Source organism: Passer domesticus, chromosome 6 (assembly GCF_036417665.1).
Source record: "Passer domesticus isolate bPasDom1 chromosome 6, bPasDom1.hap1, whole genome shotgun sequence".
Taxonomy (NCBI): Eukaryota; Metazoa; Chordata; class Aves; order Passeriformes; family Passeridae; genus Passer; species Passer domesticus.
Window position 1 is genome coordinate 53672405 of NC_087479.1, and position 20146 is coordinate 53692550.

The following is a 20146-nucleotide window of genomic DNA, read 5'->3' on the forward strand; positions in this document are numbered from 1 at the left end:
CGCAGGAGCCGCTCCGGGCCGGGCGCTGGGGCCGGCCCCGCCGGGGCTCCGGCAGCCCCGGAGCCGCGCTCGCCCCCGCCGGGCCGCTCCGCCCCGAGCCCCGGAGCCTCCCGGCTGCCGCCGGGCCCGAGCTGCCCCGCGCTCCCGGCAGCCCCGCCCGGCGCTCGGCCGCGGCTCCGGAGCTCCGCGCGGCCCGGGGAGCCCGGCCGGGGCTGGGCCCGGGGCACGGGCCGGGCCCGGCCGGGAGAGCCCGCCCGGAGCACCCACACCGCCCTTGGTCTTTCCTCCAAGCCCACAAAATGCAGCGCTTAAATCGCTCGGCGAGGCCCCGACCGCGGCTGAGTGACCCCGGTTTGGAGACCCCCCCAACACAGGACACGGGCTCTGCTTCAAGCCTCTAAAATGCAGAATTTGGTCTCTCTGCGCTCCCAAATGCTGTCTGAGCACATTGGTTTCAAGCCCCCAAACCTCTTCCTGTCTCTGTCTGTTCCTGGCCAAATGAGCCCCGTTCTGAGCCCCCAAAGCGCAGCTCTGGGTCTCTCTGTGAGCCCCAAGCTGCCCCCGTCCCTCGTGTGCGGAGCCCCAGGAGTGCCCCGGCCATGGGCAGACCCAGCTGGGCCCCAGCAGCAGCTCCCTCACCCCCAGTGGGATGGGGAAGAGGCCAGACACAAAAACCAGCTCAGAACAGTTTAATAATGGAAACCAGTCAAATACAATCATTTAATATTAATGACAACACACAGTATCAGTGAGAGCAACACGAGCAGTGAGAACAATGACAATAAAAAGGAGAGAAGTCATTCCACAGCCCCCCTTTAACATTAAAAATCCAAGATGTCATCCAGAGCACCACAAACTCCACTGTGGGGGATTTCCACATTCCTGTCATTTCCTCTGTGGTCAGTCCTGGGGATCTGTGGACCAAGGCAGGCACTGGCTGCTCCTCTGGGCAAGGGAACGGCTCTGTGCTATTCCCAAAAACAGAACCCCTGGAATTAGTGCCCTGGGAGCCCAGTCTGGCCCTTCCAGTCACTGGGGGTCACCCAGAGGGTCTTTACCAGCACAAAATGAAAATGAGCTCCTGGTCCAGTGCATTCCAGCAGGATTGGACACTCCTGGCCACGGTGACCAGTCCATGGAAGTTGGACCAGTGACAATCCAGGGGGATTTGAAGTTGGATTCTTGCAGATTTCATTGTGCAGAAGCTCCAGTTCTTTTTGGCTCCTCTTGTTTAAATGTTTCCCTGGTGGAAGAGGTCAGTTAGTCTTTTGAATGGTCACACTGATAGAGGCAGGGAAAACCAACCAGCATTCCCTGCACATCCCCATCACTTCCATGCCCACCTGCAGCGAGGGGCCAAAGGACAGGAGCCAGCCCAGCACAGGCTCAGAGGTGAGGCTTCCAGCCCAAACCATCCCAGGATGATTCCAGTCTCTCCCTGCATTAATTTTGAATTGTTTCCTCTCAAATTTAGATTATTTACTAAAGGAATAATTTTAAATTATTCCAGGAATAAAAAGGGAAGCATCAAACATACAAAGTTCATTCCCATGTCCATCAAATCATTCTTAACTGGAAACCTATTCCCTCATCTCTTTTTAGCTTTCCTGGAAACCCTTAGGAATCCACAGTTTCTCTGAGATATCTACTGGACTAACTGGGGAATTGGCTCTGTCAGAAACCCAGGGGGGTTTACAACACTTGTTCCTCTGCATCTTTATCCCTTACCCAGGTTCCACCTAGAATGGTGCTGTGGGGGAAGTTTGGGATTACTGGAAATGGATCAGGTTCTAGTTGGGAAGCCCTCTGCTTCTCCACTGTTTCAAAATTCTTGGAATTACCCTCAAACATGCCCTAGAACACTGCTGTGAGAACACCAATCAGGGGAACATATGGAAAAGAGAAAACCACATCCAGCAGCAGCTGGAATGATCCCATTGCTGCTCTTACCTGGTGTCCTGGTGCTCCTGCCAGAGCTCCCAGCAGCCTCTGCCATTCCTCAGCAGGAGCTATGGAAGACATTCCTGCTGTCCATGGGTGAGGAGGCACTTTGGGATGTTCTTTGCTGTGCAATCAGACAAGAGAGTGCCAATGATCTTGTGGTCCCTTCCAAGCCACAGCAGCCCCAGATTCCATGGTGTGATCAGCACCTCTCCCAGCTCCATTCCAGGAACATCCTCCCACTGACCCAGCACTTCCCCCTCCTCTTTTTGCTCCACACCAGGGATGTGTGGCCGAGTGCCACAGGCATGGGACACCTCAGCATTCCCTGGGGATGCCATTCAAGGCTGAACTGGTGGCCTCAGAGCTCTGCAATGACCGTTCAGCCCAATTCCAGTTGGGAATGTCTCAAGCAGCCATGTGGGGTGTTTGCTCCCTCTCCCACCCAGCCACTGGGACAGCTCACATGGAATGTCACAACTCACTGGGTCTGGAATTCCTGGCTCAACAGGCAGGTGGTGGAATATCCTCTCCTGGGAATACCCAGGATATCAGGAGGGTCCCTGGAAGTCACAGGTCAGTGGCAGAGTCAGATGAACAATCCTGAACTGGTTTTCAGGGGATGCATCCCCAGCCTGTGGCTGCAACAACTCCAAAGCTGTTCCACTTGGGACAGCCAGGGAACACATCCCCACCATGGATTTCTGACAGGAAAAGCCTCACAGCTCCAGGATACTTGGCTCCCAAATCCAGCCAGCACTCCAACAGGCTCTAAGGAATAAACAACAAGAAAAACCATCTCAGGGTGCACACCATGAGCTGGGCACCACATTCCTCACTGCAACTGGGCTGTTCCCACATCTCTGTGACAGTTGGGAGCATCCCCATTTCCTCACTCCTCCATTCAGGAGAAAGAGCCCTGAACACCCAGTGTGCAATCCCAACAACCCAGGGAAAACCACCTCACTCACGGAAATGTAATGCCCGGTTTTGGAAAAAACCAAATAGCAGAACTGGAAACATTTCCAGGCATGGAGCCTCCCAGGTGTGGAAATGCAGCTCCCAGGCTTCTCCCCATGGAAGCCCCAAACTTGCCCAGGACTGGGCTCAGGGAGAAAACCCCACCCATTCCACCAGCCTGGCACAGAGCAGATTCCAGGCACACCCCAGGAGGGTGCCCCTGACCATGGCAGGGTGTTAAACAGGAAGATCTTTAAGGTTCCTTCCATCCCAGACCATTCCAGGAGTTTAAGGCTACTTAAACTTGATTTGAGCCACTTCCCAGCTCACAACTCCCTCCCAAGCCTCATCCTCTGGGCTGCCTTTCCCAGACCTCGCTGGGAAGGGAAGCAGTGGCTCCTCTCCCCAGACACACCCACTGCCAGTGGCTGTGCCCTGCCCAAAACCACCGGCTGACACAGGGCTCATCCACTGTCTTGGCTGTTTTCCATAGTCCAGCATTCAGGGACTCCAGAGCTGGACAATCAGGATCAATCCCAGGTTCCGGGCACTGGCACCAAGCAGCTGCTGTGCTGGAAGGGCCAATTTCAGAGGCTCCTCTCCCCTCAGCTGGGAATTCAGTGCTGGAAAGGGCCTGGCAGTGACTGTGGATTTATCTGTTCCTATGGATTCATCCCCAGCATTCTCTGCCAAGTGCTGCTGGAGCATCTCCCCCAGAAAAAAGCTGTGCTCAAGGTTGACTAAGCAGGGAGAAAAAACCCCACAGGACTCAATTCCTGCACAGCCCAGACCTGACACTTTGGCTCATATGGGAAACAGATGGGAAATGCAGAACCAAGTTCAGTCCTACCTGTAAGCAATTCCCAAGGAGCTGAGAGCCTTCCAATGAAACCCTGGCTCAGGACAAGCCTCTCCTGCCTGTGCCATTGATCCAGGTGAGCACAGGTGCTCCAGCTGGGAGTGACAGTTCCTTGGAAGGCAGCATCTCCCACCTGGACCTGTGCCTTCCCCAGCCTTTGGTGGCCGCTGTCTCCATCCTCCCACACCTCCTCCTCTTCCTCCTGGCAGGGCTGGCTCCCTCATCCTGCAGAGCAAGCACAGGGACAGTCAGCAGCCTGCTCATGCCAGCCTGGGCAGCAGGGACGGGCTGGTGGCACCCTCTGGATGTCACCCCTGTGCCTGGCCCGTCCCTGCTCCGCGGCCCATTCCCGTTCCTGGCTGGCATCTCCTTGGCACGGGATGTTGAACCACAAACGTTTGCTCTGGGGGCTGGGGCAGCACAGACTGCCCGAGGCCGTGGGCAAAGCTCCTGCTCCCACAGCCTCTGCTCCCACAGCCCTGCTGGGGCTGCACAGGGCAAAGGGAACTCCTCAGCTCCTGCTGGAACTTCCCTCCTGTGCCCACAAACCAGAGAAACCGTGGCTGCTCCATCCCTGGAAGTGTCCAAGGCCAGCCTGGATGGGGCTTGGGGCACCCTGGGCTGGGGATGGAATGAAGTGATCCTTAAGGTCCCTTCCCACTCAAACCATTGGGGATTCCAGGATGATTCCATGATTTCTCCATGCATCTATTTTGAATTGTTTCCTCTCAAATTTAATTTCCCAAATTTAGATGATTTAGCAAAGGAATAATTTTAAATTATTCCAGGAATAAAAAGGGAAGCATCAAACATACAAGAATCATTCCCATGTCTATCAAATCATTGTTAAGTGGAAGCCTATTCCCTCATCTCTTTCTTCTTCTTTCCTGGAAATCCTTATGATGCTACAGTTTCTCTGAGGCATCAGCTGGGATTACTGGATTTGCTCTGTCAGAAACCCAGGGGGGTTTACAACACTTGTTCCTCTGCATCTTTATCTCTTACCCAGGTTCCATCTACAATGGTGCTGTGGGGGAAGTTTGGGATTACTAGAAATGGATCAGCTTCACCTTTTTTCCCCTTTGCTTCTCAACTCTTTCAAAATTCTTGGAATTACCCTCCATGTGCCCAAGACTGTGAAAACACCAATCAGACGAATGTCTTGAAAAGAGAAAACCACATCCAGCAGCAGCTGGAATGATCCCACTGCTGCTCTTACCTGGTGTCCAGGTGCTCCTGCCAGAGCTCCCAGCAGCCTCTGCCATTCCTCAGCAGGAGCTATGGAAGACATTCCTGCTGTCCATGGGTGAGGAGGCACTTTGGGATGTTCTTTGCTGTGCAATCAGACAAGAGAGGGTCAATGATCTTGTGGTCCCTTCCAAGCCAAAGCAGCCCCAGATTCCATGGTGTGATCAGCACCTCTCCCAGCTCCATTCCAGAAACATCTTCCCACTGACCCAGGACTTTCCTTTCTCTGCACCACACCAGGGACGTGCTGCCGAGTGCCCCGGGCAGGGGACGCCTCAGCCTTCCCTGCGGTGCTTTCCCTGGGACACCTCAGCACTCCCTGGGATGCCCCAGCATTCCCGGGCTGTCCCAGCACTCCCGGGGATGCCCCAGCATTCCCAGAGATGCCCCAGCATTCCCGGGCTGTCCCACCATACCCGGGCTGTCTCAGCATTCCCAGGGATGCCCCAGCATTCCCGGGGATGCCCCAGCATTCCCGGGATGCCCCAGCATTCCCGGGGATGCCCCAGCATTCCCAGAGATGCCCCAGCATTCCCGGGCTGTCCCACCATACCCGGGCTGTCTCAGCATTCCCAGGGATGCCCCAGCATTCCCGGGGATGCCCCAGCATTCCCAGAGATGCCCCAGCATTCCCGGGGATGCCCCAGCATTCCCGGGGATGCCGCTCCCGCCGGTCCCGGGCTGCAGCGGCGGGCGCTCCCCGCGGGGCGGCAGCTCCGGCGCTCCCGGCCCCGCCGGTCCCGGTGTCCCGGGGCGGCCGCGGCTCTAACCCGCCCCAGACACCGCGGGCAGAACCCCCGATCCCCCCGATTCCACCCCAAGGCACAGGATCGCAGCATTCCCGAGCCCACGGCGAGCATCCAGTCCCAATCCGGGCCCCGCACAGGACCCCCGGAATTCCCCGCTGTGCCGGGAGCTTGTCCAGACCCCGGCTCTTCCCCGGGATCCTGGAAACACAGCGGCGCTGGGAGAAGGATGGCGGCGGGTTTTTGTATGTACCCCGTTATAGGACGGTTCTGTAGGTCCGTTCGGTCTCGTTATCGGCAGCCCCACAATCAACACGTCCCTTGCATTCGCCGCTCGTCCTCACACGGCGCTGTCGCGGCTGAGCCAGCCCGAGCTGGTCCCTCCGGAGAGCACCGACCGCCTCATCCCTACCCAAACTCTGCATTCTCTCCCCGGCACATTAATTCAGGTTTCACCCCAAAATGTTCATTTCGGCCCCGACAGAATCCGCCCCGGAGCGACGCCCCGGGCCCCGCTGGGCCGAGGCAGCTCCGGTGTTCTCTGCCCGGGACGGGACAGCGATCCCTGCGCCGGGACACCGATCCCTGTGCCGGGACAGCGATCCCTGTTCTGGGACACCGATCCCTGCACCGGGACAGCGATCCCTGTGCCGGGACAGTGATCACTACACCGGGACACCCATCCCCGTGCCGGGATACCGATGCCGCGCGGCCCGCTCGGCGCTGTTCCCGTTCCCCGCTCGGGGCCGTCCCCGTTCCCCGCTCGGGGCTGTCCCCGTTCCCGCCCCGGGCTGTTCCCGTTCCCGCTCGGCGTTGTTCCCGGTCCCCGCTCACCTCCGAGCCCGGCCCCGCCGCTCCCGGCTCCGCCACGGCCGCTCCCGGCTCCGCGCCTGCGCTCCGGGGCTGCGGCGTTTCCTTCCGGGAGCAGCCCCGGCCTTGGCCCCGGATAGAGAAACATGTTTGTATTTTCAAACCTTCCAGATCCATAATCAGAATTCCTTACAGTCTATGTCCTGTCTATAACACAGCACACACAGGATTTTATTTCGGAATCAGTTTTTAAATGCATTAAAATTTCTCAGAATATACAAAAATGGGACTATTTGCAGTTTTCAGAATTTTACACACAAACCCCCCACGATTTTCAGGCGTTTTGGGGCTGTAACCTCCCTTTTTCTGGAAGGATCTCCCTCGGGCCGCCTCATCCCTCACTCACCGGGTTCTCCAGCACAATGGGCTGTGCCAAGTGACCTTCCAGAGTCCCCCACCCCTTTTTCCTCCCCACCCACAGAAGGCACAGGAATGTCCCTGGGCATGGTGTCTCATCCTGGATTGTCCCACGGGACACTGCAAAGTCTTGAGGAGGGCAAGCCCCGCTCAGCAACCACCAAACCTCCCGTGTGTTATCCACACCACTGCCATTCTGAATCCAAATCCAGTAAACAAAAAGTTCCCTATCCCAGTTAAATCCAGCACAGCAGCCAGCACACCCTGTCCCTGCTCATCGCACAGCTGAGCACCTCCAGAGGGATTCTGTGAGGGACAGGGAAAAAAACTCCTACTACAGTCCTAAAAATGAACAGGCTCTGCCTTCCCATCACCTCCGAGCCAGGAGACCTTATGGCAGCAGGATAAGAAACCAGTTAGACGGGAATTTCTCTCCGTTATCTTGAGCTGCCCATGCCTGACACAGGCACTGTCCTTGAACTGCTTTCCCAGCAGGGTCCAGTATGACCTTCTCCACCAGTTTTCTTGGTACTGAAGTTAGATTATCAGCGCTGGAGTTTCCTGGAAATGTCCAAGTGGGATACAGCTGGAGAATTCAGCAAAGGAGCTCCTCAGGCTTCCAGGACCGTGGGTGGACGATTGAGGTGGCTCCTTCTGGGACATACTGGGATGAATCCCATACAACATCACAGACTCATGGATACTGAAGTGGTCCAAGTGGTCCCCAGTGATCCCAAATGGAAAATCACCGCCCTTCCTCCCCCGCTGGACACACAGATAAGCCAGCAGTGCTTGGCAGAGCCAGGGTGGCTGTGGGAGGGCAGGTGACGGCACAAGGACACTGGGAACAGCTAAAAGCAGAGGGGACGCCCAGAGAGCCGAATTCCCAGACTCTGGCACCCTGAGTGGGTCAGTTGCTCCAGAAGGATGCTTGCTGTGGCTTTGGGCATCGGGGTCCTGCTGGCCCTGGCGGGCTGCACAGCCACCGAGGACTGTGGTGAGTGTCAGCCACCCATGGAGAACCAGGAGAGCCCACGGATGGGACACAGGGTCCCGCTGACCTCCCCTCTCTTGCCAGTGGCCCCGCAGGATAAGGTCTCCCAGCTGCTCCAGCACATGGAGGAATCTGTCAATCTCGAGGAGGCGGCAAATCCCAGTGTCCTGCTGGCCATGAACCTGGCTGGGGGGGACAGCAATGGTCCCATCCACAAGTGGCTGCTCCAAGAGATCAAGGAGGAGGCAGTGAGGAGAGCCCAGAAAGGTAGGGAGGGAAAGGAGGGAAGGCACCAGGTCCTGGAGGACCAGTTTCTGCCAGTTCTTGGGGTGCCCAGCCCAGCACAGCCTGGCTCCCCCTTGTCCCCACAGACATGACCTCGGGACAGGTGGCTCTGCACGTCCTCGCCCTCCTCTCCTCCTGCCAGGATCCCCAGCAAGTCCATGCCCTGGAGCAGACCCTTGACCTGATCCGTGTCCTGCAGCAGAAAACAGATGAGGAGATGGCCAAACTGGGTTTGTTGGGACTTGGGGGCCTGGGGGTGTCACTGTCCCCACACCCTGTCATCTTGCTTTCCCTGTACGCTGTACTGTTTGCTTTCAGAGGCCGAGGGGATTCCCAAAACTACCCTGTACAGCGTGGGCCTGGACACCCTGGCCCTGTGCCTGGCTGAGGCGGGCGGCGCTCAGGGGCCATCGGTGGCCCTGGCCAAGCAGCTGCTGAACCCCGAGAGCCACATCTCCGTGGGTAAGGAACTCCTCTGCTCCCACATTCCCACTCCTGGGGTCTATCCCCAGCCTTGGCAGTGACTCCAGGATCCCACAGACACCCAGGCCATGGTGGCACTGGCGCTGGCCTGTGTATACAACTACGTGGAGCTCCAGGACGTGCAGGATCTGCTCCGGGAGGCACTTTGGACAGTGAGCAACAGCTTCCTGGATGAGCAGGAGAAGAGGAATGGCATGATCGGGAATATCTACAGCATGGGGCTGGCCCTGCAGGTAGGGGAGGCGCCAGGGGAGTGTGGCATTGTGGCCACCTGGTCCCATTCCCAGATGTGTCATCCCACATCCCACATGCTCCACAGGCGCTGGAGGCCACGAGGAAGTTCTACGCCCCACGGGAGTGGGACTGTGCCCAGGCCTTCTCCGTGGTGTACGCCCACGACTACCAGCAGCCCATGGCCATCGCCCAGGTGCTGCCAGCCCTGGTGGGCAGGTCCTACCTGGATGTGGCTGGCCTGGACTGTGCTGCCACCAAGAACACGTCCCCAGGCCGACAGCTGCCCCTGTCCCCAATGCTGGGCACACACAGCATTCCCAGAGGTACGTTGATCCCACCTGGAGTTGCCCAGACCCCACAGGGATGATGTTCCCACCCTGTGCCTGTGGGGGTGTGCCAGGTGCCCACCCTGCTGCTCTCTCCCTGCACAGCCCTCATCCAGGTGCATTACTCCATCACCAACACGCTCCAGGGAAAACACTTCCACTTCTCCATCTCAGTGGAAGTCCCAAGTGACTCCACTCTGCTCCAGGTGATGGAGGCGGCAGCAGAGGAGGATCCCAAAACCTTTAGGTGAGAGCCAGGGTGGTTTTGGAGGTGGGATCTGCCATTTCCCCACCCAGGCCTGAGCCTCCTCAACTCTCCCGCAGCTTCCAGACAGAGCAGACATCCTGGGGTCCCTTTGTGACCTCCATCCACGGGCTGGCTGGCAGCACGGAGGACAGGACCTACTGGCAGTTCCTCAGTGCTGGCAATGCCCTCGATGAAGGTGGGACAGGGGCCAGGGATGGCGCAGGGGAGCCTGTGGTGGGGATCTGCAGATCCCAGCCTCACACATCTCTCTGCTGCAGGGGTTGGCACCTACAAACCACAAGACGGGGAGCACATCCAGGCTGTCTTCAGCACCTACTGACACCACCAAGACCCCCTGGACCCCTCCACGGAGCAATAAAGTGCTATTCCAGCATGTTCCTCTGTGTGTTTGTGTCTCTGGGAGAAAACACAGCTCACATCCTTTTTGTCTCCCTTCCTGCTTAATTCCATGAGCTCAGCTCCTCTCCTTCTCTTCCCCAGCACCACACACAAGCACAGCCTCACCCAAATTCCATGGAGTCAATTCCCTCTTGGGCATCAACAAAGCCTTTCCCCAGCAGGCACGGGCTTGTTCCTCCAGGCACATTGCTGTCTCCAGTTCAACCTATTCTGATCCTCACAGAAGCTCTCATGGCATGAATCAGATGCAATTATCTCCATTTGATTATTACAACCTCAATTAGCATCAGCCTCAGGCCACCAGTTGCATTTCCCCCCCCCCGGAAATCCGCAGGTGGTGGCCTGGGGTTGTAGCTGTTTCTAATCCCAATTCTGTGACTCCATCTCTGGCCAGGAGTCACCAGCACCTCCCAGCTGGGTCCCAACTGCTCTCCAGCCAGCCCCACTCCCTACTCCCACTGGGCCTTGTCCAGACCTTCAGCTTGGACCTGCTCCCAGCTGGACTCTTCCCGCCCAAACCATTCTGTGATTCCACAGACACTGTTTCCAGAAGGAGCTGGGAGGGACAAGATCCAAACTCTTCCCAACAGCCTGAAAACCTTCCACCTTCCAAACAGCCTGAGGACCCACCACCTTCCACCATCTCCAGTACATATGGTCTTATCCCAGACATCAAACCAGTCTGACTCAGCCCATGGTGATGGTGCCACCCTCCAGGTCCTTCCATGACCACACAGATAAGCTGGCACCGTGTGGCAGTACCACAGCTGGTGTAGGATATCAGGTGCTCCACTGGAGATGACATTTCTGCCCTGTGCTACATGGGATGTCCCGGGTACCCAGTCTGTCCCTCTCCCCCCTGCTAAATCCCATCTTGATGCAGTTCTCCATCACCACCACACTCCATGGAAAATATGCTGCTCCACCTTAGTGCTTTGGTTGTTTGTTTTCAGTAGGATTCACAGGGTTCATTTTCTTCACAGTGTGTGGCACAGCCCTGGGCTTGGATTCAGGATGGGAATGCTGTGGATAACACAGACATCTTTTGGTGGTTACTGAGAAGATTTTTTCCTCCTCCAGCACTTTGCAGCGTCCCATGGGACAATCCATGTCCCCAGCTGTGTCAGCCAGGAGGTGAGGCCATCATCCTCCTCCTCATCACTGTGTCCTACTTGCCTGAGAAACTTTCCATCTGTTCTGCTCCAGAGGGCTACCAGTGCCCACATGGAGCCCCTTGCCCCTGGAAGCACTGGAGTGCCCTGGGGCCGTGAGCGCCGGGGCGAGGCGGGGCTGTGATGTCACACAGGTGTCCCCCCCGCAGCACTGTGACATCAGCACGGTGTCTCTACAGGACACGTGCCACCACGCCTGGCTCCCAGTGTGGCCACGATGGGACACGGATGAAGCCATGAGTGTCCTGCTCCCCACGCTTGTCCTGCTGGTGGCCACCACGGCCGTCCTGCTGGCCGCCCGCGTTTGGAAGGCGCGGAAGCGCCTCGGGGGCCGGGCCGGGGGCTCGCGGCGCTGCCGAGCGGCCCCGCGGGCTCCCGGTTCCCCCCGCGCTGAGGAGAGCCCTGCCCAGGGCCCGGCTGCCCCGGAGAGCCCCCCGTACGTGCCCTGCGGCTGCGGGCCCTGCTGCACCCCCTGCGTGACGGTGGCCCGCGAGCTGCAGGACCTGGTGACGCCGCTGTGGCCCGAGGTGTCCCTGCCGCGGGACTCGGAGCTGTGGCAGCTGTGGTGGGAGGACCTGGAGCAGCTGCTGGAGCGAGGCCCCCTGCCCTGCTGCGCCTCCTCCAGCTCCTCTGAGAGCCCCCGGCCCTCCAGGAGCCCAACAAGACCCCTGATCTGTCAGAAAAGATCTGCCGCTGGAAAAGGCTCAGCCCTCCGCAGAGCCCGACGCCAGCTGAGATCCTCCCCCCTTCCAAGAATGTCCATCCCTCGGAAAGCCTCCTCCATTCCCATCCAGACCCTCTGTGACCTGTGTTGTGCTCCAACTGGAACCTGGCCCGTTCCTGCCAAGAAGCAAGTGGAAGTGTCCTGGAGCCGCCGGTGCCCAGTCCACGGCTCCCAGGATCCTGAGGCAGAGCCATGTGGGCAGACTCTCCGCACGCTGCTGGACAAGCGGCTCCAGCAGCAAAGACAGCTGTTCCTATGTCAGGGATGCTCCCTGGAACTGGCTGAGAAGGACAAGGCTAAGGAAGAGCTCCCCACCTGGGAGCAAGGTCTCCATCCCTGCCAGAGCCTCCATGAGATCTGCTGGACTCCAGAAGGAGGAGCCCACACGGACAGGGCTCCCTGCCGCCTTGGAGCCGTGCCTATCCACAGAACTCACCAGATACCCACAGCTGGGAAAAGCCTGGAAATACAACCAGGAGCCCAAGCCCCTCCAGCAAAGCACTCCCAGCAGCAGGTGTCGCTGAGCCGCTGGTGCCCAACGCACGGCTCGCAGCGTGCAGCAGTGCCACAGGAGAAAACCCTGCGGGCAGCGCTGGACAAGAGGCTCCAGCGGCAACGGCAGCACACGGGAGCTCTCAGGAGATGGCTCTCACGGATCCAGGATGCAGCTCGCGGCAGCAGCTGGCACGCTCCGTAGCGTTTTCGTGCTGGATAAATTCAGGGTTTCCCCAAAAGCTGTCTGGGAGTTCCCGCTGTTCTGCTTTCCACTGGGACAGGGCTCCTTTCGTCCCAGGAGATGGCACATGCTGGGCTTGGATTCAGGATGGGAATGCTGTGAGTAACACATGGGTCACGGTCCAGCCAGCTGGAAAACTGGGATGAAGAAGTTGAAATTTCATTTCATTAGAACTAAGAGGTGGAAAAGGGGAAAAGGTGGAAAAGTATTCCATTGTTCCCATGGGGAGACTGCCCACACCAGAGAGCCCCAAATCCCCTGTGCCCTCTCTGATTGGCTCTGCTGGCTCCCTAGCTTCCCACAGCACTTGCTCCAAGGATAAAGAGTGGAACTGGAATTCATTAATAACAATGTCAGTGTCAGAAGCAGTGGGAATCTTTGTTTGGAATAAGAAATGGAGGAGAAATTGAGTGAAATACCACGAAGCATCGGGTAGGGAGAGGGTGGTGGAAAAGCAGCTTTTAGAATTGGTAAATTTCCCAGACTTATTTCCAGATATTATTATTCTAAAATAACTTTTTATCCCTCCACCACAAAACCATTCCTGTACCTATGAAGATATCTGGAGATAAAAGAGGAACACTTAATTTAAAAACTTGTAGGGAAAAAAACAATTGTGGATTGAAACATCTAAGAGAATCCACAGCAAGGAAACATAAATGCCAATTTTAGCAAGGTTAATGCATAATAAATATTAAAGATTAGTTTCCCCAGAAAACAAGCCAGCCTTCTTATTGTCCAAACTGGCAAAGAGCAGACTCACGGATTTTGATGTCTACGAAGCATCCAGAGAGCTCAAAACTGGAATTCTTTGTGTTCCAGACTGCGTTTGGTTTGTCGGCTGCTATGGAATTCCCTCTAAAACTGGGATTTTCATTTAAAACCACCGTTTAAGCCACTTCTCTGGAGAAAGAGAAACAATGTCTTTGTGTTCAAATTTTATTCTGAAAACAAAACCCATCCCATAGCTCTGACAAGCAAAACACTATAGAAAATACAGAATAAAATAAGAAATGAAAGGTTTTAATTCCCATCCTGGGACCTGTAAGTGTGTACAACACGGGAAAATGCCTCTGGAATTCAGGGACTGAAGAGGCTGCAGTTCTAGGCTTATGGATATTTTTATTTTTAAGCATTTCTAAGCAAATTTCACACTGGGAGAGCTGCAGTCTGGGCTCAGCTTTCCTGGGATTATGCACTAAAAGAGGGCCAGGACATTGCTGGAATTGAGATCACAACTGGGTTTTGAATGAGGAGTGACCACGAAAAGGGAAGGAAAAACCTTAATGAACTCTCTTTAAAGGGAGAATTTTACCTCATTACTTGAAGCCTCCTTCTCAATTCCAGCTTGCCTTCCACTCCTATCTTTCCAGTTTCTGCTTGCATCTACCTTTTCTGGGATGGATGGGATCAGGCTGAAATCTAATCTGTCCTGAGTCTGCTCTGGAGCTGTTCAGCTTTGGAATTCTGAAATCTGGGAGTGTTTGTGCCCAGAAGCTCTTCCACTCTGCTGGCCTCACCCATTCCTTCCCAGCACTAACTCGCAGCACTGACACACAACTGCCATTCGTCTAAAATTCCTCATTAAGCCCCCCAAAAACCCAATCCCAGAGTTCTGTGGGCGCCCGATCCGGTTATTTTGCCTTTTTAGTCTTTGTGGCCGCGGTGCCGTTGGGCTTGGAGTTGGTCTTGGCTTTCTTCTTGGCCCCTCCCTTGGGCTCCGGCTCCTTGCGCTTGGCCGAGGTGATGGATCCGGTGACCTTGAAGAAGTCGTCGAGGCGGCCCTGGGTGCTTCCCTGGCGGCTCTTGCTCAGCCTCCTGACGCCGTTGCGGATGCGCTCCTCGTTGAACTGCTTCTCCCCGCACATGAACTGCACCAGCTGCTCCTCGTCCGGTTCGCTCCACTTCAGCTCCACCGCGTCGGGATCGACCACGTCGGGCTCCAGGAAGAGCTTCTGGGCCTCCTTGTGCAGCCAGTTCTCGGGCAGGGGGTACTTCTTGGTGTCGAGCTGCTGCACGATCCTCTCGATGGATTTGTGCTCCCGGATGAGCTCCACGGCGCGCTTCGGCCCGATGCCGCGGATGCTGGCGCAGTAGTCGCAGCCCAGCAGGATGCACAGGTCCACAAACTGCTCCCAGGTCAGCTGCAGGTCCTGCAGGATCCGGTTCAGGTGGAACTCCTGGATGGGCAGCTTCTTGGTCTCGCTGGCCGTGAGGTGCCGCATCAGCACGGGGCTGCCGAAGGTGAGGCAATCCATGTCCTCCGTGGCGGCGGCGTACACCTTCCCGGCCTTCACCAGGGCGGCACAGCTGGCCTCTGCCTCCCCGGGCGCCTCCACGTAGGGAATTCCCATCAGCGTCAGCAGCTTCTTGCACTCCTGCGTGTGCTGCGGGGTCACCTTCACCAGCCTCTTGCTGTACTTCTCGATGTTCTCCTCCTCCCCGGCCTCCTGCGCTTCCTGCAGGTGCTTCTCCGCCTCGGCGCGGCGCTCCGTGCGCTTGGCCAGCTCCCCGGATTTCAGCTGCGGGGGCTTGCCGTCGAACACGTACACCGGCTTGATGCCGTTCTCCACCATGCGGATGGTGCGGTAGAACATGCCCATCAGGTGGCTGGTGGTCTCGCCGTCCTCGTTCTGGAGCACGTCAGCTCCCTGCCGCACGGCGATCAGGAACTGGTAGATGCTCATGGAGGCGTCGATGGCCACCTTCCGGCCAAAGTAGGACTTGATGTCGTTCTCCCGGATGGCCCCGGGAGCCACATCGGCGATAAGCTTGGCCAAGCCATGGATTCCCATCCTGGGGAAGGGAAAGGGGGATGTTGAGAGCGGGCGCTGCATGAGGAACCCAAGGAGGGGAAGCAAAGAGGGCAGTGCTTCGCCTGCAAACCATCGCTCCAAGGGCTGCAGCCTCTACTGGCAGCCCTTATCCCGAATCCTGCCTCAGGCCACCCTCATCCCTCACCACTCCCCTCTCAGCCCATCATTACTCCCCTTCCAACCTCTGCCCCTCCCATCCCAATCCCCCTCCCCAAAATCCGATTATCTCCCCCATTACAACCATCCAGGCCCCATCACCTCCCCGTTCTTATCTCCTTAACTCCCAGCTCCCCAGGCCTGCCATCAACCCCTCTTCCGTCCCTTTCAGATCCTCTGTTTCCCTCAGCCACCATTACCCTCCTCAGGGCCCCCTTCTTCCTCAGCTGCCATTACCCCTGGAGCTCCCGTGTCCTCTCAGATCCCCGTTAGCCCTCAGCCATTACCCCTGGAGCTCCCGTGTCCCCTCAGATCCCCGTTAGCCCTCAGCCATTACCCCTGGAGCTCCCGTGTCCCCTCAGATCCCCGTTAGCCCTCAGCCATTACCCCTGGAGCTCCCGTGTCCCCTCAGATCCCCGTTACCCCTCAGCCATTACCCCTGGAGCTCCCGTGTCCCCTCAGATCCCCGTTAGCCCTCAGCCATTACCCTCAGAGCTCCCGTGTCCCCTCAGATCCCCGTTAGCCCTCAGCCATTACCCTCAGAGCTCCCGTGTCCCCTCAGATCCCCGTTACCCCTCAGCCATTACCCTCAGAGCTCCCGTGTCCCCTCAGATCCCCGTTAGCCCTCAGCCATTACCCCTGGGAGCTCCCGTGTCCCCTCAGATCCCCGTTAGCCCTCAGCCATTACCCTCAGAGCTCCCGTGTCCCCTCAGATCCCCGTTATCCCTCAGCCATTACCCCTGGAGCTCCCGTGTCCCCTCAGATCCCCGTTACCCCTCAGCCATTACCCTCAGAGCTCCCGTGTCCCCTCAGATCCCCGTTAGCCCTCAGCCATTACCCTCAGAGCTCCCGTGTCCCCTCAGATCCCCGTTAGCCCTCAGCCATTACCCTCAGAGCTCCCGTGTCCCCTCAGATCCCCGTTATCCCTCAGCCATTACCCTCAGAGCTCCCGTATCCCCTCAGATCCCCGTTATCCCTCAGCCATTACCCTCAGAGCTCCCGTGTCCCCTCAGATCCCCGTTAGCCCTCAGCCATTACCCTCAGAGCTCCCGTGTCCCCTCAGATCCCCGTTACCCCTCGGCCATTACCCCTGGAGCTCCCGTGTCCCCTCAGATCCCCGTTAGCCCTCGGCCATTACCCCTGGAGCTCCCGTGTCCCCTCAGATCCCCGTTAGCCCTCAGCCATTACCCCTGGAGCTCCCGTGTCCCCTCAGATCCCCGTTATCCCTCAGCCATTACCCTCAGAGCTCCCGTGTCCCCTCAGATCCCCGTTAGCCCTCGGCCATTACCCTCAGAGCTCCCGTGTCCCCTCAGATCCCCGTTACCCCTCAGCCATTACCCTGAGAGCTCCCGTGTCCCCTCAGATCCCCGTTACCCCTCAGCCATTACCCTGAGAGCTCCCGTGTCCCCTCAGATCCCCGTTACCCCTCAGCCATTACCCTCAGAGCTCCCGTGTCCCCTCAGATCCCCGTTAGCCCTCAGCCATTACCCTCAGAGCTCCCGTGTCCCCTCAGATCCCCGTTAGCCCTCAGCCATTACCCTCAGAGCTCCCGTGTCCCCTCAGATCCCCGTTAGCCCTCAGCCATTACCCTCAGAGCTCCCGTGTCCCCTCAGATCCCCGTTACCCCTCAGCCATTACCCTCAGAGCTCCCGTGTCCCCTCAGATCCCCGTTAGCCCTCAGCCATTACCCCTGGAGCTCCCGTGTCCCCTCAGATCCCCGTTAGCCCTCAGCCATTACCCCTGGAGCTCCCGTGTCCCCTCAGATCCCCGTTAGCCCTCAGCCATTACCCCTGGAGCTCCCGTGTCCCCTCAGATCCCCGTTAGCCCTCAGCCATTACCCTCAGAGCTCCCGTGTCCCCTCAGATCCCCGTTAGCCCTCAGCCATTACCCCTGGAGCTCCCGTGTCCCCTCAGATCCCCGTTAGCCCTCAGCCATTACCCCTGGAGCTCCCGTGTCCCCTCAGATCCCCGTTACCCCTCAGCCATTACCCCTGGAGCTCCCGTGTCCCCTCAGATCCCCGTTACCCCTCAGCCATTACCCCTGGAGCTCCCGTGTCCCCTCAGATCCCCGTTACCCCTCAGCCATTACCCTCAGAGCTCCCGTGTCCCCTCAGATCCCCGTTACCCCTCAGCCATTACCCCTGGAGCTCCCGTGTCCCCTCAGATCCCCGTTATCCCTCAGCCATTACCCCTGGAGCTCCCGTGTCCCCTCAGATCCCCTTTACCCCTCAGCCATTACCCCTGGAGCTCCCGTGTCCCCTCAGATCCCCGTTAGCCCTCAGCCACTACCCCTGGAGCTCCCGTGTCCCCTCAGATCCCCGTTATCCCTCAGCCATTACCCCTGGAGCTCCCGTGTCCCCTCAGATCCCCGTTAGCCCTCAGCCATTACCCCTGGAGCTCCCGTGTCCCCTCAGATCCCCGTTAGCCCTCAGCCATTACCCCTGGAGCTCCCGTGTCCCCTCAGATCCCCGTTAGCCCTCAGCCATTACCCCTGGAGCTCCCGTGTCCCCTCAGATCCCCGTTAGCCCTCAGCCATTACCCTCAGAGCTCCCGTGTCCCCTCAGATCCCCGTTATCCCTCAGCCATTACCCCTGGAGCTCCCGTGTCCCCTCAGATCCCCGTTAGCCCTCAGCCATTACCCTCAGAGCTCCCGTGTCCCCTCAGATCCCCGTTAGCCCTCAGCCATTACCCGGCCGCTCGCGCGCCGCCGCTCCCGCGCTCCGCCGCCGAGCCCGCCGGGAGCCGCCGCCGGCCAATGGGGTGGCGGCTCGCGCTCGCCGCGCCTCGTTCCCGCCCTCACTTCCACTTCCGGCGGCCGAGGGGGGCGGACGTGCGCCGGCCGGAGCGGAGCCGACGTGTCGCAGCAGGGACCGGCGACATGGTGAGGGTGGGGATGGGGGGACCGGGGGTTGCCACAGGGGGCCCGGCCCCGCTGAACACCGCCGTGTCCCCGCAGGAGCTGGAGGCGATGAGCAGATACACGAGCCCGGTGAACCCGGCCGTGTTCCCGCACCTCACCGTGGTGCTGCTGGCCATCGGCATGTTCTTCACCGCCTGGTTCTTCGTGTATCCCCGCGGCTGAGCGGGCGGGGGGTGCCGTCCCCTTGCCGTGCCTCGCAGTCCCGGATTGTCGCCCTAAATCCCGGGGGCAGGGGAGCGGGTGGGGGTTATCTGTTATCTGTTATCGCCTTAACCCCCGGCCTGGCAGCTACGAGGTGACATCCACCAAGTACACCCGGGACATCTACAAGGAGCTGCTGATCTCGCTGGTGGCCTCGCTCTTCATGGGCTTCGGCGTCCTCTTCCTGCTGCTCTGGGTCGGGATCTACGTCTGAGCCCCCGGCGGGCCTGGATGGGGCATTCGGGGAAGCTCTTTTTATATTTCTTTTGTATTTCAAGGAGAAAACGCCTGTAGCAGGTGTGGTCTGCGACAGGCAGTGACCCACAGGTGAATAAAAGTGGCTCTGTGACACACCTGTCTGGGGACTGCTGGTTTGTCTTTTATTATTTTTTTTAAATCTGGCTTTCCCGAAGAGCTTGGCTAGAATTATGGGAAGTGTAAGGGTGGAAGAGCCCTCTAGGATCACCCAGTCCTACCACTCCTCCCACACTGCCAAGGCCACCACTAACCCGTGTCCCCAAGTGCCACAGCCACACTGTGTTTAAATCCCTCCAGGCATGGGGACTCCACCTCTGGAGCCTGTTCTAGTGCTCTAAAACCCCTTCCATGAAGGAATTTTTCCTAATGCCCATCCTAAACCTCCCCTGGTGCAGCTTGAGGCTGTTTCCTCTTGTCCTGTCACTTTCCCTGGGAGAACAGACCAATCCTACTTGGCTGCACACTCCTGTCATGGAGCTGAGCAGTGGAAAGGTTCCTCCTGAGCCTCCCTTTCTCCATATTGGCACCAGATCCACGTACTTTGGGATAATGCCAATGTTATCCCAGATTTCTGTGCTTGATGTGTGGTCACAGGTGTTCCAGTGCCACCTTGTGTCCTGGTGCAGCAAGGCTGTGCAAAATAAATCTTAAATCTGCTTTTAATCCCTCAGTCTCCTTTGCCGTCACATCCCCTCGCCCTTTTTTGGGGAATGCTGTGCCTGTTCTCATCTCTAACCAGGAGTTTTGTGGTGCTGGATGTGCCCTTCATTAATTCCTGAATTAACTGCCTGGCCTAGAAACAAGGAATTGAGTTATATGTCTTCAAGAGGCAGACTGGAATTTTAGCCCAGCTTTGAAACCATTCCACTTCCAAATCACAAATTCAAGCCCCAGTTTCCTATTTGGGAAGGAAGATTTCCTTCTGCAGACTTTTAGATCCTTCTGGAGCTGAGTCTGCCCTTTGACATGAGCAATGTGAGGTCAGAGGTGGGTTTTCCTTTTCCTTTTTCCTTCCTTTCTTCTTTTTTCCCTCCTTTTTTCTTCTTCCTCCATTCTTTGTCCTTCTGCTTTCTTCTTACTTTTCCCCTTGTCCATTTAACCTTTTATCTTTATTTTCTTAATTTTTCTCCCAGTTCCTTCATCTTCCCTTCCTATTTTCCTTCCCCTTCTTCCACTCTTTTTCCTCCTTCCTTT

At 57.7% G+C, this 20146-nt stretch overlaps 3 protein-coding genes across 9 annotated transcripts; 2 read left to right on the top strand and 1 right to left on the bottom strand.

Annotated features, from left to right (window-relative positions):
- Window positions 1-674: 674 nt before the first annotated feature.
- On the bottom strand, window positions 675-18351 carry FEN1 (flap structure-specific endonuclease 1). Of its 7 annotated transcripts, none has more exons than XR_010365120.1 (10): window positions 18263-18351; window positions 13918-15398; window positions 13366-13505; window positions 6589-6771; window positions 4980-5094; window positions 3752-3985; window positions 2637-2712; window positions 2427-2504; window positions 1951-2065; window positions 675-1243 (listed from the first exon to the last, which is right to left on the bottom strand). XR_010365120.1 is itself a non-coding variant. In XM_064425762.1 (2 exons), the coding sequence occupies exon 2, from the start codon at window positions 15395-15397 to the stop codon at window positions 14237-14239; it is 1161 nt and encodes a 386-aa protein (XP_064281832.1). In that variant the 5' UTR covers window position 15398; window positions 18263-18351; the 3' UTR covers window positions 13526-14236. The 7 variants fall into 7 exon arrangements, 1 of the variants encoding a protein (XP_064281832.1); XR_010365119.1 differs by having other exon boundaries at window positions 675-968; window positions 1059-1243; window positions 2427-2712; XR_010365117.1 differs by having other exon boundaries at window positions 2427-2712.
- Window positions 7766-10279, top strand: LOC135303680 (cobalamin binding intrinsic factor-like). The gene is made up of 9 exons (XM_064425764.1): window positions 7766-7978; window positions 8060-8242; window positions 8347-8490; window positions 8579-8722; window positions 8801-8976; window positions 9063-9300; window positions 9409-9550; window positions 9628-9746; window positions 9829-10279. The coding sequence occupies exons 1-9, from the start codon at window positions 7909-7911 to the stop codon at window positions 9888-9890; spliced, it is 1278 nt and encodes a 425-aa protein (XP_064281834.1). The 5' UTR covers window positions 7766-7908; the 3' UTR covers window positions 9891-10279.
- Window positions 18314-19045, top strand: TMEM258 (transmembrane protein 258). Its single transcript, XM_064425763.1, has 3 exons — window positions 18314-18454; window positions 18530-18639; window positions 18782-19045. Exons 1-3 carry the CDS (start codon window positions 18329-18331, stop codon window positions 18906-18908), a joined length of 363 nt encoding a protein of 120 aa, XP_064281833.1. The 5' UTR covers window positions 18314-18328; the 3' UTR covers window positions 18909-19045.
- The last annotated feature ends 1101 nt before the right edge of the window (window positions 19046-20146 follow it).

Excerpts from the sequence above, each read along its gene's own strand:
- LOC135303680 (XM_064425764.1), top strand. The coding sequence starts at position 7,909 with ATGCTTGCTGTGGCTTTGGGCATCGGGGTCCTGCTGGCCCTGGCGGGC. Across the intron at positions 8,491-8,578 it reads TGAGGAGATGGCCAAACTGG|AGGCCGAGGGGATTCCCAAA; the intron begins GTTTGTTGGGAC and ends GTTTGCTTTCAG. Across the intron at positions 9,301-9,408 it reads CACACACAGCATTCCCAGAG|CCCTCATCCAGGTGCATTAC; the intron begins GTACGTTGATCC and ends CTCCCTGCACAG.
- FEN1 (XM_064425762.1), bottom strand. The coding sequence starts at position 15,397 with ATGGGAATCCATGGCTTGGCCAAGCTTATCGCCGATGTGGCTCCCGGG.
- TMEM258 (XM_064425763.1), top strand. The coding sequence starts at position 18,329 with ATGGGGTGGCGGCTCGCGCTCGCCGCGCCTCGTTCCCGCCCTCACTTC. Across the intron at positions 18,455-18,529 it reads CAGCAGGGACCGGCGACATG|GAGCTGGAGGCGATGAGCAG; the intron begins GTGAGGGTGGGG and ends GTGTCCCCGCAG. Across the intron at positions 18,640-18,781 it reads TTCACCGCCTGGTTCTTCGT|CTACGAGGTGACATCCACCA; the intron begins GTATCCCCGCGG and ends CCGGCCTGGCAG.